General features: G+C 33.3%; 1 protein-coding gene and 3 non-coding genes across 4 annotated transcripts in view; 3 read left to right on the top strand and 1 right to left on the bottom strand.

The window, feature by feature from the left end:
* The window catches only part of LOC142350959 (uncharacterized), a 215,280-nt gene that overhangs the window by 99,576 nt on the left and 101,086 nt on the right, over positions 1–14,618 (bottom strand). The window contains exon 13 of the mRNA XM_075402986.1: positions 6,211–6,337. Coding sequence (XP_075259101.1) covers positions 6,211–6,337 — 127 coding nt within the window. The remainder of the gene's footprint in view (positions 1–6,210; positions 6,338–14,618) is intronic.
* Positions 8,775–8,856, top strand: Trnas-aga (transfer RNA serine (anticodon AGA)). Its single transcript has one exon. It is a non-coding gene; the product is annotated as a tRNA-Ser (tRNA).
* Trnas-aga (transfer RNA serine (anticodon AGA)) lies at positions 12,840–12,921 on the top strand. Its single transcript has one exon. It is a non-coding gene; the product is annotated as a tRNA-Ser (tRNA).
* Trnas-aga (transfer RNA serine (anticodon AGA)) lies at positions 14,373–14,454 on the top strand. Its single transcript has one exon. It is a non-coding gene; the product is annotated as a tRNA-Ser (tRNA).

Raw genomic sequence — 14,618 nt, 5'->3', positions numbered from 1 at the left:
TATTTGTAATATAATTTTAAGCATAAAAGGAGTGTTTTCAATTGAAAATGTCAGTGCCAGTAATATAAATCCGACAGGCAATTATCATTTTTAAACTTATTAACTTGTTTTTCAATATTTATTTACCGTTCTTCAAAACACTTCATCGAAAACCTGTTTTTCATTAACATAATTAGGTCGATATCATCTTTGCAGATGTCTGCGGTTTTTGTTTTTCCTGCAGAAATTGTTACAGTTTTTGTTTTTAGATGAATTGCTCCGCTTTTTTCACTCAATAGCAGAGACCTTGATGGCTTGGTAAAAACTCTAACACTTTTGATTTCTAGTTCTTTTTCAGCCTTAAATTTAAAAAAAATTATTCAATTCGCTACGTTTCGCCTCATCCGCAGCCCCTTTTAAACTCATTTAGCCTCTTTTTTCGTTTTAAAATTTCAATTAGTTTCAATGCAGTTGCTGAAATAAAAGTAATTCGAATGGACTTGGGCAAGGAAAAAGAGCAACGTTCCGGACAAATCACAAGAACGTTTGCTCAGTTTATACCCTTCTTTTATTATATAGTTTAAAAAAACAAAGTTAGAAAAAGTCAACACGCTGATAAAATAAAAAGTTGATTCGGCACTAGATCATGATATTTCATCTGTTTTTAAAACTTTTATTAAAACCTTTGGTATTTCACATTCAATTCAATGTTTCCGATGTCAACAATAAACTATAAAAATAATGGGTGCCAGCAATATAGCCCCAGCAAGAGCTACAACCTCCCATTATGCTGCATTTGCAATAATTGGGGGTATATGTTTTCCACCGCTAAGCGGAGAGGGTTACATCAAATTAAGTAATTAATGTAACAAAAGTAAAAAATATTAAGATAAAAATTGTTCACAAATTCACCAAAATGAACTACTAAATTGAGCAGTGAAAGCCCCAACGGTATACAAAATTCAACGGTATACCAAAACGGTTACGAAAAACTCGAAATTTAATCCCTAAATCCAACATTCTTAACACTACTTTTAAAAAACAAGCAATTAACTTTCATTTTCAGCCGTAAAGGTTAATTAGATCAATTTTCGAAGAGCGAGCCTGCTAGTTGCGCCACGCTCTCTTTTAATGCTTGTACTAAAGAGTATTTTTTCGTGATTCTTAAAGTAAAAAGCTAACTATTCAAAAAATTTAAACACTTATTTGCTTTGTACCCAAAGTTTTATGATATAAATTTGCCGCATTGAAACCAAATCATCCAATATCAACTTTTTTTCTCAAAAATCGATAAAAAATAGAACCTGGAGACCACTTTTCATCTTTAAAAAGTTCCCTAAAACCAATAACATAGATCAAAAAAGAGGAACCTTGAATTGCGTCAGACATAAGCAAACAAAATGAGCAATGTAGATAAAATACGAAAGAACATTATAACAGAATATTTGTCATTTATTTTTAGGCAAAAATGACTGTTCTCAATTGAAAATGTCAGTTTTCACAAATACATTTAAAAGAATACACGAAAAGAACAAAAAGAAGCAAGCTTATTTTGTTCCAAATCAATTATGTCAACTGGCGTTCTAGTTATTCACTATACGAAGGCAGAAAAAATTGAAACATGGGCAACAATTCTTTTCTTTCTCATTTCCTTTCTAAATCCGACAGGCAATTATCATGTTTAAACTTATTAACTTGTTTTTCAATATTTATTCATCGTTCTTCAAAACACTTCATCGAGAACCTGTTTTTCATTCTCATAATTAGGTCGATATCATCTTAGCAGTTGTCTGCAGTTTTTGTATCTCCTGCAGAAATTGTTATAGTTTTTGTTATTAGATGAATTGCTCCGCTTTTTTCACTCAATAGCAGAGACCTTGATGGCTTGGTAAAAATTCTAACACTTTTGATTTCTAGTTCTTTTTCAGACATAATATTAAAAAAAAATTATTCAATTCGCTACGTTTCGCCTCATCCGCAGCCTCTTTTAAACTCATTTAGCCTCTTTTTTCGTTTTAAAATTTCAATTAGTTTCAATGCAGTTGCTGAAATAAAAGTAATTCAAATGGACTTGGGCAAGGAAAAAGAGCAACGTCACGGACAAGTCACAAGAACGTTTGCTCAGTTTATAACCTTCATTTATTATCATGTACAATAAAAAAACTCAGAAATAGTCAATAAGCTGATAAGAGTAAAATGTTGAATCGGCACTAAATCATGATATTTCGTCTGATTTTAAAACTTTTATAAAAAAACCATTGGTATTTTATATTCAAGTCAATGTTTCAAATCAATTTGCAATAATTGGGGATATACGTTTTTGACCTCTAAGCGGAGAGGGTTACATCAAATTAAATAATTAATGTAAAAAAAGTAAAATATTCAGAGTAAAATAAAAAAAAATAGGTGCGTACAAATCATACGGAGGCTTTAAGGGATAGATAATACGAAGGCTTGTTGTGTTAAAAACGGAAAAGATACATGCATTATTACAAAAGTAAAAACTTTTCAAATGCTGCCGCGACCCTGGCTCGAACCTGGGACCTTTAGATCTTCAGTCTAACGCTCTCCCAACTGAGTTACTACGGCTGAACTCTTTCCTCAAAATTGTATCAAACTTCATATAAGAGGAAAACAATTGTGATTCATTTTCTGAATTTATAATTTGTCTCCCAAAATGCACAACTAGATTGAGCAGTAAAAGCAACAGCGGTAAACAAAAACCGTTACTTTGACTCCAAAACCGTTATGAAAAACCCAAAAATTAATCCCTAAACCCAACAATCTATCTAAAAACAATTTCAATTAAACGTAATTTTTGGAGCAAAATTTATAGGGCATCGAAAAACTTATCGGACAGAATTTTTTTTTAAATTCAGCCCCAATGATTAGTTAGATCCAGTTTCGAAGTGGCAGCTCGCTCATCGCAGTTGCGCCAAGTTCTATTTGAATGCTTGTTCAAAATGCAATTTTTCGAATTTGTAAATTAGATTTTTTTCGAATTTTTAAATTAAAAAGGCTAATTATTCAAAAAATTTACTTAGTCTTCTTTAAACATTAACAATTGGTTTTCTGTAGACGTTTTCCGCATTAACGCCAATCGTCTAAATATCAATTTTTTTCAAAAAAACTGTAAAATAATCAATCGAACTGGAGACCATTTTTTCATCTTTTCAAAAATTACCTTAAACAAAAATTATAGAGCAAAGTTGAGGTACACTGAATTGCTGCAGATTTAAGCAAACGAATGACCAATTTTGATGTAATATGAAAAAACAATATAACCGAAAATTCATCATCTAATTTTAGAAATAAAGTTAGATGATGAAATTAGAACAATTTTAGAAATGTCAACACTATACTTTATTAATAATAGGTCCCAGCAATACAGCCCCAGTAAGATTTACAATCTCCCATCAAGGTACATTTGCAATAATTGGGGGCATAAGTTTTTGACCTCTAAGTGGAGAGGGTTACTTCAAAAAATTATAAATTATTATAGTAATATGTTAAATATTAGGAGTAAAATTAAAAGTAAAAAAAAAGACAGGTGCGACTGTTTGTGCAAATAATAAGGAGGCTTTGAGCGATAATACGGAGGCTTATTGGGTTGAAAACGGAAAAGATACATTTTTGATTAGAACAAAAGTGCAAAGAGTTCAAATTCTGCCGCGACCCGGGATCGAACCAGGGATCTTTTCCTCTTCAGTCCAACGCTCTCCCAACTGAGCTATTACGGTAGACCTAAACTTCCTGTATGCTAAAAAAAACATCTGACTGACTAATTTGGTCCCTTTGAATTCTGCGTTAGGGTTTTTTGGAGTACTGTGCACAATTCTCTCGGCTTGTATTCAAAAAACGTTTATTAAAAAAATACTATTTTTTAACTGAGGTACTATTTGTTAGAAGCAGCACTTTTTTTCAGAACAATGTACGTTTTTTAAATTATGAATTCTTCAACAATCAAAAAATTAATAAAAGCATGCTTGCCGCCACCCAGGTTTGATCCATAAACCTTCAGATCTTTACTGCTATTTTATACTGCAGTTTTGTTTTATTTTTGTTTTGGGTTATCGACTCCCGTCTTGTTTTAGTTGTTGTGGAAAACTCAACATGTACGTTTTCATTTTGTAGTTTATCAGTTTTCGTATGGTTAATTTTAGTAATTCCGCAAATGTCGTTCCCATGACCGGAATGGAAAATTAGAAGGCTCTATTAACCACGTAGAGTATACTGGAAAAATCTTGAAAGCCACTTTTTAACTCAACAAACAAAATTTTAACTGGACAATCTTTAAGCTATAAAATATGTATTTAATTTTGATTTGTTCTGTGAGCCCAGTGAAACGAAACTTGATACACGTTGCCATGATATGCAAGATCTTGTTAACTCGTGCAAAACTTGAAACATCTTGCCAAGATCTTGATAGACAAACATTTCTTGGAACACCTTGATATGATCTTGACAAGATCTTATCCAGACATGTCAAGAACTTTAATTGGCGTAACTTGATAAGATCAGATAATTATTGACATATAGAAAATTTTGTTTCTAAGCAACCCGGAATGAGGTGGTGGAAAAATGAACTGGGAATCCAGAGAAAAATCAGTTTCTCTGCATAAACTTGTTTTTGGGGTAATTTGGATCGTTCAGAAAAAAGTTTGTTCCGTTGTGCGTTGAATAAGTATCCCACGTCACGTGAAAAGCACTTATAAAACATTCAATACTCTCATTTGGTTGTTTTGAAGTTTGGCAAGCAAAAAATTCATGAAAATTGTTGAAATCTGCAATGCAAGTTGTCTTTTTTCGGCCCTCTGACGATCGGGACCAGTTAGTTATCACTAGTAGACGTCTTTGTTTCCAAATAGAACCAGATTTTTGGTATACTTGGGTCTTGTAGCAGATAACTTAACTTTTCTTTGGGTCTCAAAAAAAATCTGTAAAAAGTCTTCAATTTTTCGAGGTGTTGTAGATGTGAGATTTTTTCATTTTTTCCCGTTATTTTTTTTACTTCCCTGGTTTGTGCTTTTGGTACCAAAAGCAAATTGTTTAAAAACTCTATCAGAATGTGGAAATTTAAAAAATGTTGGAATTTTCAAGAGAAAATCGTTTTTTGAAAAATTTCGTGCTCGATTCAAATTTTTTTAGATATGAAGAGAATAATAAGCTGATATCTGACTGTTAAACGGTATTACCGGCGTTAATAATGTATACCAGGACGACCATTTTTGTTATAAAAAAGGTGTTTTTATGGGACTTTAGTGGGGGCCTTCCCGATGGCGGTCCTGTATAAGGTGTGTACTATGTACATACCGAGCTAGCACCCACTTTAAAATTTAACTATACTGGAAAAAGTAGGCTCAATTGTTGGTTGATAAACTAGCGCGAGCTGAATTTTCCGACAAATCTTGATAATTCTTGATAACTCTTGATAAATCTTGATAAATCGTGCTTAATCATATGAATTCGTGCTAAATCTTGTTTGAAGGTGCTTTTTAATTTTTACAACTTGGTATATCTTGCCATGTCATGGTTAGTCTTTCTTGGAAATCTTGCCAAGATCTTGTTTCTTGATAGCCATGCAAAGATCATACAAGTTCGTACATATCTTGATGTTTTCTTGCCATGTAACATGGCAAGATCTTGGCAAGATGTTCCATGTTTTATCATGTTTCTTGTCATGGCTATCAAGTTTCGTTTCACTGGGAGGGCTTAAGAGAACGTTTTTTCGACTGCACAGGTTTTCTGCTATAATTCTTTCAGTAACTCCGCCACTGTCGGTTCCAAGCGCGTAATAAAAAAGGAGGAGGAACAAAAATTTTACTGCAGAAATCTCAAAAAAGTCGATTTTTAACTCGATTAGAGATTTTTCCGACAGTTGCCAGGCTAATTTCTCATTGTACGGCCGTTTTGGCAACAAAATAACGAGCATACAAATTGGTATATACAGTGAAAAATACATTAAATACATCCAAAAAATTTTAAAAATACTGTAAATTCTATTATATTAACTAAAGTAATGAAAAACTCAAAGTTAATAGAATTGTTGATCTCAATGAAAGAGCGGGAAATAAGTCTGCTAAAGTTGTCAAAAAATGGGGAAAAAACGGCAAATGGTCTCAAAAACTGGTCATTCTATTTATACCCCCAGGTTAGGGGGGTCGAGAACTGAAAAGATGCAAAAACTACTTGATGACGTCATAATGTAAATGGGTAATGTGACAAACTGACCAGATCAACGTAGTAGGAAGAGAGGTGTATGTAGACAAGAGACACTTTGTCATACATGACTTGGATTCCAGCACCCTGGATCAGATTCATCTCTGTCGTCACTCTGGACACATAGATGCCATCCAAACTGTACGCATGAAACAATTCAAACATCAAAACATTCATCCCATTCTGCAGAGTCGCGTAACCTTGCTCTTAAAACATGCATGAGCAAGTTTTAAAACACAGAAGTCTGCAGCCCCATAGGATAAGTTAGACAAAAGTTGACAAACATGAGCTTTTGGCGCATTGCGCCTTTTTTAAGCCAGACGAGCATCGTCCAATTTAATTTTTTTTCATTCGCTCTCGTGTGATTAATTGAGGTTTATATAGTAATAATAATAATAATAATAATAATAATAATAATAATAATAATAATAATAATAATAATAATAATAATAATAATAATAATAATAATAATAATAATAATAATAATAATAATAATAATAATAATAATAATAATAATAATAATAATAATAATAATAATAATAATAATAATAAAGATGAATTCAAGCCAATAGTGCAGCTGAACTAGCAGCATCAAAACTAAAAAATAATTGTACCCGTACCTAAAGCTCAGTCAAATTCAATAATGAATCAGAACTAATCTCAGAACGTTATCAGTACTGATTCAGAGTCTGATTCAGGCTCTGATTTTTCTCTGAATTAGGGAAAATTCTTAACTATGTTCGTGAGCCAAGCTAGCTTTTACCATTGCTTTCGCTCTCAGGTCCTTAAAAAATTGCTGTAGTTAATCATAACTGACATACCAAAATCAACTAAATAAAGTTATCAGTAAAATGGCTTCAGCAATCAGATCATTATATTTGGTTCGTTATCAGGTACCGCTAAAAACAAGAATAAATCTTTTTAAATCACTAGTTTTGTCTCATTTAGATTTTAGCGCAATTTTTTTTCAAAATTTACCATCTTACTCTATTGACAGAATTAACAAACAGATAAACTGGGGAATAAAAGTTTGCTTTATGAAAACCAAATGCGATACTGCCAGAGATCTACTTCTGGAGACTAAAATTCTTCCAGCAGAGCTCCAAATAACACGGGTGTCTTTAAATAGGTTTTTCAATATTCTCCAACAAACAAGAAATCGCTCTAATAAACATTTTAAATTTTTAGAAAACGTGCCTATTATTGTAAACAAACGAACCCATAACCTTTTCTTAGAACAAAAATGTAAGTCAAAATGGAGTAATGGTTCAATTGTTCGTAACTTTATTCGAAAATGGAACACACTTCCAATTACAATTAGAAAAGAAACGTCGAAGACCAAAATTAAACAAAAAGTTACAGCGGAAATGCTTAAACGACACGAAAGAGTTCCAATAGACAGAAGGGTTGCAGGATTTAAACTTTTTTTTATTAAATTATTTTACGAAAACCGAACCTTAGTTTGTTATAAATTAGAAAAAAATAATGTTTGATTATTAAATTTCTAACATGTAACATTAACCAAGTGGTTAGTTTAATTTACATGTTTGCAGATTAATAAAAGTGCTGAAAATTTGGGCACGATGAGATCTTCAGCTTCTGTTGGAATTAACTAGTATAACTTCAATCTCTTTTCAAAATTAGTATGAGGTTGCCGCACAATAACCGCTTAATTTCTAAGATCGCAAAGAGATCAAAGTTAATTCCAATTTTATCATGTACTGAGTTAGCAATGAAGCAGCAAACATGAGTGAGTTCAAGTGATGTAAAATGTTCTACACAGTTCGGGCGAGATCTTTCAATTCGACATTCACTTGAATGTTGAAATTTTAAAAGAAATTAAACTAGCAGCTCCATTAAAGCGCTAAATATTAACTATGAATCCCCATAATGGGCTGCTGTTATTTTCGTTGACAGAAAGTGAGAAACAGAGAAAACATTAGAATTTTAAGAATGATGACGTTTTGAAAACATTTATTTAGATCAGAAAAGTTCACAACTTATCACTTACAAAATGCTTGCTTATTCTCAACTTCATTCATTTAAATCCGTAAAGAAGCTCAACATGAAGGAAAGGGGACACGTGAAAAATTCGAAAAAAATTATGGGAAAAAAATCAGCAAAACGTGTTGTTTTTTCAATCTTTATACAATGCAAATGAATTTCAATTACTAGCGTGCTCTCCTCATAAAATATTGAATCCAAAGTATTGAAACCAGTACTATATTCAAAGACGTGATAACAAACATTCAGAACTTTGATCAATAGATACGTCATATCTGAGTGTTTAAATTCGTATTTAACTTCTTTCACTTCAGTCCGTAAAGCAACTCAACAAAAAGGAAGGGGGCACAAAAACGAGTCAAAATTGGCGACAAAATAAAAAAACGTGCTATTTCTTAACTCTTCGATAAACTTGAAATTCAACTACAAACTTGTCCTCCTCATAAAAAATTGAATCCAATACATCTCCAAAAATTCGAGCACAAACATTTAGAACTCTGATCAATAGGCCAAATAAAATCTGAGATTTGAAAACAGACGTTGAACGAAAATCTGGATAACTCCGAGCACCAGCAGTCATGGCCGAGTGGTTAAGGCGTCTGACTAGAAATCAGATGGGATCTTCCCGCGCAGGTTCGAATCCTGCAGACTGCGAAGATTCACAAGATATCAATAACAAGTTCTTGCAAATTCTCAATTTTTTTCTTTCACTCCTTAAAAAAAAACTTAAAAGAAGAAGGACACATGAAAGATTCGGAAAAGGTTGGAAAAAATCAACAAAACGTTTTACTTTTAAATCTTTACACAATGTAATTGAATTTCAAATCTAGGCTTGTCCTCCTCCTAAAATATCGAAACCAACAAATCTTCAAAGATTTAATCACAAACTTTTAGAAATTTGCTTAAAAGATACGTCAAATTTGAGTTTTTCAATCTTTATAGAATGCGAAAACTTTGGTTTCGATTTGAACAGTTCACAAATTATCACATAAAAACCTTGCATATTCTCAACTTCATTCATTTCACTACGTAAAGAAACTCATTATAAAAGAAAGGGGACACATAAAAAAAATCGGAAAACTTTGGAAAAATCTTTTTAAATGTTTACACAATGTAATAGAATTTCAACTCTAAGCTTGTCGTCCTCCTATTAAAATATCAAAACCAACAAATCTTCAAAGATTTAATCACAAACTTTTAGAAATTTGCTTAAAAGATACGTCAAATTTGAGTTTTTCAATCTTTATAGAATGCGAAAACTTTGGTTTCGATTTGAACAGTTCACAAATTATCACATAAAAACCTTGCATATTCTCAACTTCATTCATTTCACTACGTAAAGAAACTCATTATAAAAGAAAGGGGACACATAAAAAATTCGGAAAACTTTGGAAAAATCTTTTTAAATCTTTACACAATGTAAAAGAATTTCAACTCTAAGCTTGTCGTCCTCCTATTAAAATATCGACACCAACAAATCTTCAAAGATTTAATCACAAACTTTTAGAAACTTGCATAACAGATACGTCAAATTTGAGTTTTTGAAATCGACGTTCAACGACATTCTTGAGTAACCGAAAGATGCAGCAGTCATGGCCGAGTGGTTAAAGCGTCTGACTTGAAATCAGATCGGGTGTTCACACGAAGGATCCAATCCTGCTGACTGCGAAGATTTTTGTTTAGATTTGCACAGTTCACAAAGTATCACATACAAATCTTGCACATTCTCAACTGCATTCGTTTGACTCCGTAAAGTATTTCAACACAAAAGAAAAGGGACACTTGAACGACATGGAAAAACTATGGAAAAAAGTCAACAAAACGTGTTATTTTCCAATCTTTATACAATGTAATTGAACTTTAGCTACTAGCTTGTCCTCCTCCTAAAACATTGAAACCAATACATCTACAAGGACTCGAACACAAAAACTTAGAAACTTGAGCAATAGGTTGGTCAAATCTGATTTTGTAAAAACAAAGTTGATTGACATTCTTGAGTAAGCGTAAGACCCAGCAGTCATAACCAAGTGGTTACGGCGTCTGCCTGGATATCATATGGGATGTTCCCGCGCAGGTTTGAATCCTTCTGAATGCAAAATTTTTGGTTTTGATTTGAACAGTTCACAATTTATCACATACACATCTTGCATATTCTCAATTTCAATCATTTCAATCCGTGAAGAAACTCAACTTGAATGACAGGGACACATGAAAGACTCGGAAAAACGTTGCAAAACTCAAGAAAACGTTTTATTTTTCAATCTTTATACAATGTAATTGAATTTCAACTACTAGCTTGCCGTCCTCCTAAAATATTGAAACCAATACATCTTCAAAGATTTAATCACAAACCTATAGAATTTTTTTCAATAGATACGTCAGTTTTGAGTTTTTAAAACCGACGTTGGACGACATTCTCGATTATACAGAGCCCCAGCAGTCATGGCCGGGTGGTTAAGGCGTCTGACGAGACGTCAGATTTGATGTTCCCGCCTAATTTCGAATCCTACAGACTGCAAAAAGATTTATATAGGTTTGTTATTTAGCTTGCCCTCCGTCTAAAACATTGAAACCAATACATATTCGGAGAACCAATCACAAACATTTAAAACTGACCAATAGGTACGTCGAATCTGAGTTTTAAAAACCAACCTTGAACCACATTCTCGATTTTACAAAACACCCATTAGTCACGGCCGAGTGGTTAGGGCGTGTAGCTAGAAATCCGATGGAGTGTTCCCGCGCAGGTTCTAATCTTGCGGACTGCGAAGATTTTTGTTTACAGCTTGAATAGTTCACAACCTATCAGCTACAAATCCTGCATATTTTCAACACCATTCATTTCACTCCTTAAAGAAACACAAAATAAAAGAAAGGGGACAAATGAAAGATTCGGACAACAAAACTTGTTATTTATCAATCTTTTTACAATGCATTCGAATTTCATCAACTACTTTGTCCCCCTTCTAAAACAGTGAAACCAGTACATCTACAAAGACTCAATCACAAACCATTAGAAATTTGATCAATAGGCCACATAAAATCTGAGGTTTGAAATCCGACATTGAACGATGTTCTCGAGTATACAGAACACCCAGCAGTCAGGGCCGAGTGGTTAAGGCGTCTGACTAGAAAGCAGATGGTGTCTTCCCGCGCAGGTTGAAATCCTGCGGACTGCGAATTGATTTATTTAGATTTCAGAAGTTTACTACCTATCAATTAAAAAAATGCTTGCATATTCTCAATTTCATTCATTTCAATCCGTCAAGAAAGTCAACAGAAATGAAGGGGATAGATGAAAGAGTCGAAAAAAGTGAGAAAAAAAGAACAAAACGTGTTTTTTTTTTCAATCTATGACGTAATTGAATTTTAACTACTAGCTTGCCCTCCTCATAAAGTATTGAAACCAATACATTTTGCAAGACTCCATCACGAACAATTAGAAATTTGATCAAAAGGCCACATAAAATCTCAGATTTGAAATCCGACGTTGAACGATGTTCTCGAGTATACAGAACACCCAGCAGTCATGGCCGAGTGGTTAAGGCGTCTCACTAGAAAGCAGATGGTGTCTTCCCGCGCAGGTTGAAATCCTGCTCACTGCGAATTAATTTATTTAGATTTCAGAAGTTTACAACTTATCACTTACAAAATGCTTGCATATTATCAATTTCACTCAATTGAATCCGTAATGAAAGTCAACAGATATGATGAAAGAGTCGAAAAAAGTGGAGAAAAAAGAACAAAATGTGATATTTTTTCAACCTACGATGTAATTGAATTTTAACTACTAGTTTGCCCTCCTCAAAAAGTATTGAAACCAATGCATATTTAAAGACTCCATCACAAACACTCAGATGGAATCTTCCCGCAAAGGTTCGAATCCTGCTGACCGCCAAAAGATGCATTTAGATTTGCAAAGTTCACAACTTATTACTTACAAAATGCTTGCATATTCTCAATTTCATTCATTTCAATCCGTAAAGAAAGTCAACCGAATTGGCGAAATGATGAAAGAGTCGAAAAAAAGTGAACAAAACGTGCTATTTTTTTTAAAAATCTACGATGTAGTTGATATTTAAATACTAGCTTGCCCTCCTCATAAAGTATTGAAACGAATACATTTTCCAAGACTCCATCACAAACAATGAGAAATTTGATCAATAGGCCACATAAAATCTGAGATTCGAAATCTGACGTTGAACGATGTTCTCGAGTATACAGAACACCCAGCAGTGATGGCCGAGAGGTTACGGCGTCTGACTAGAAATCGCATGTGATCTTCCCGCGCAGGTTCGAATCTTTTTTCAGAGATTTTTTTAGTTCAGAAATGTTCACAAATTATCAATTACGAAATGTTTGCATATTCTCAATTTCATTCATTTCAATCCGTAAAGAAAGTCAACCGAAATGATTAAAGAGTCGAAAAAAGTGAAAAAAAGAAGAAAAGGTGTTATTTTCTCAATCTACGATGCAACTGAGTTTTAACTACTGGCTTGTCTTCTTTATAAAGTATTGAAACCAATACATATTCAAAGACTCCATTAAAAACACTTAAAAATTTGATCAATAGGAACGCCAAATCTGAGTTTTCTAAACCGACAATGAACGACATTCTCGATTATACAGAGCATCCGGCATTCATGGCCGAGTGGTTAAGGCGTCTTACTAGAAATCAGATGGCATCTTCCCGCGCAGGTTCGAATCCTGCTGACTGCGAAAAGATTTATTTAGATTTGAAAAATTCACAAATTATCACCTACGAAAGGCTTGCTTATTCTCAATTTCATTCAATTCAATCCGTAAAGAAAGTCAACCGAAATGATAAAAAAGTCGAAAAAAGTGAAAAAAAGAAGAAGAGGTGTTATTTTCTCAATCTACGATGTAATTGAATTTCAACTACTGGCTTGTCCTCCTTATAAAGTAATGAAACCATTACATATTCAAAGACTCCATTACAAACACTTAGAAATTTGATCAATAGGAACGTCAAATCTGAGCTTTATAAACCGACAATGAACTACATTCACGATTATAAAGAGCACCCAGCAGTCATGGCCGAGTAGTTAAGGCGTCTGACTTGAAATCAAAAGGGATGTTCCCGCACAGGCTAGAACTTTGCTGACTGCGAAGATTTTTGCTTAAATTTGAAGAGTTCAAGTCTTATCACATACAAATCTTGCATATTTGTATGACAAAATGCTTGCTTACAAAATGCTTGCTTATTCTCAATTTCATTCAATTCAATCCGTAAAGAAAGGCAACCGAAATGATAAAAGAGTCGAAAAAAGTGAAAAAAAGAAGAAGAGGTGTTTTTTATTTTCTCAATCTACGATGTAATTGAATTTTAACTACTGGCTTGTCCTCCTTATAAAGTATTGAAACCATTACATATTCAAAGACTCCATTACAAACACTTAGAAATTTGATCAATAGGAACGTCAAATCTGAGCTTTATAAACCGACAATGAACTACATTCACGATTATAAAGAGCACCCAGCAGTCATGGCCGAGTGGTTAAGGCGTCTGATTTGAAGTTAAAAGGGATGTTCCCGCACAGGCTAGAAGTCCGATGACTGCAAAGATTTTGCTTAGATTTGAACAGTTCATATATTATCGCATGCAAAACTTCATTCTGAACTTCTTTCATTTCAATCCGTAAAGAAACTGAACATAAAGGAAAGGGGACACGTTAAAAATTCAAAAATTTTTTGGGAAAAAATCAGCTAAAGGTGTTGTTTTTTCAATTTTTATACAATGTAATTCAATTTCAACTACTAGCTTGCACTTCCCATAAAATATCGAATCCAATACATCTTGAAAGACGTGATCACAAACACTTAGAAATTTGATCAATAGATACGTCAAATCTGATTGTTTAAAATCGCGTTTAACTTCTTTCATTTCAGCACGTAAAGCAACTCAACATAAAAGTAGGGGAAACAAAAACGAGTCGAACATGGTGAAAAGATCAACAAAACGTGTTATTTCTCAAATCTACGATGTAATTGAATTTTAACTACTAGCTTGCCCTCCTCATAAAGAATTGAGACCAATACATATTCAAAGACTTCATCACAAACAATTACAAAATTGATCAAAAGGCCACATAAAATCTGAGATTTGAAATCCGACGTTGAACGATGTTCTCGAGTATACAGAACACCCAGCAGTCATGGCCTAGTGGTTAAGGCGTCTCCCTAGAAATCAGATGGTATCTTCCCGCGCAGGTTCGAATCCTGCTGACTGCAAAAAGATTTATTTAGATTTGAAAAATTCACAAAGTATCACCTACAAAATGCTTGCTTATTCTCAAATTCATTCATTTCAATCCGTAAAGAAAGGCAACCGAAATGATGAAAGAGTCGAAAAAAGTGAACAAAAGAAGAAGAGGTGTTATTTTCTCAATCTACGA

Source organism: Convolutriloba macropyga, chromosome 12 (assembly GCF_964194025.1).
Source record: "Convolutriloba macropyga chromosome 12, txConMacr16.3, whole genome shotgun sequence".
Classification (NCBI taxonomy): domain Eukaryota; kingdom Metazoa; phylum Xenacoelomorpha; order Acoela; family Convolutidae; genus Convolutriloba; species Convolutriloba macropyga.
The sequence above is the reverse complement of the archived record's forward strand: the minus strand, read 5'-3'. Positions and strand labels throughout refer to the sequence as shown.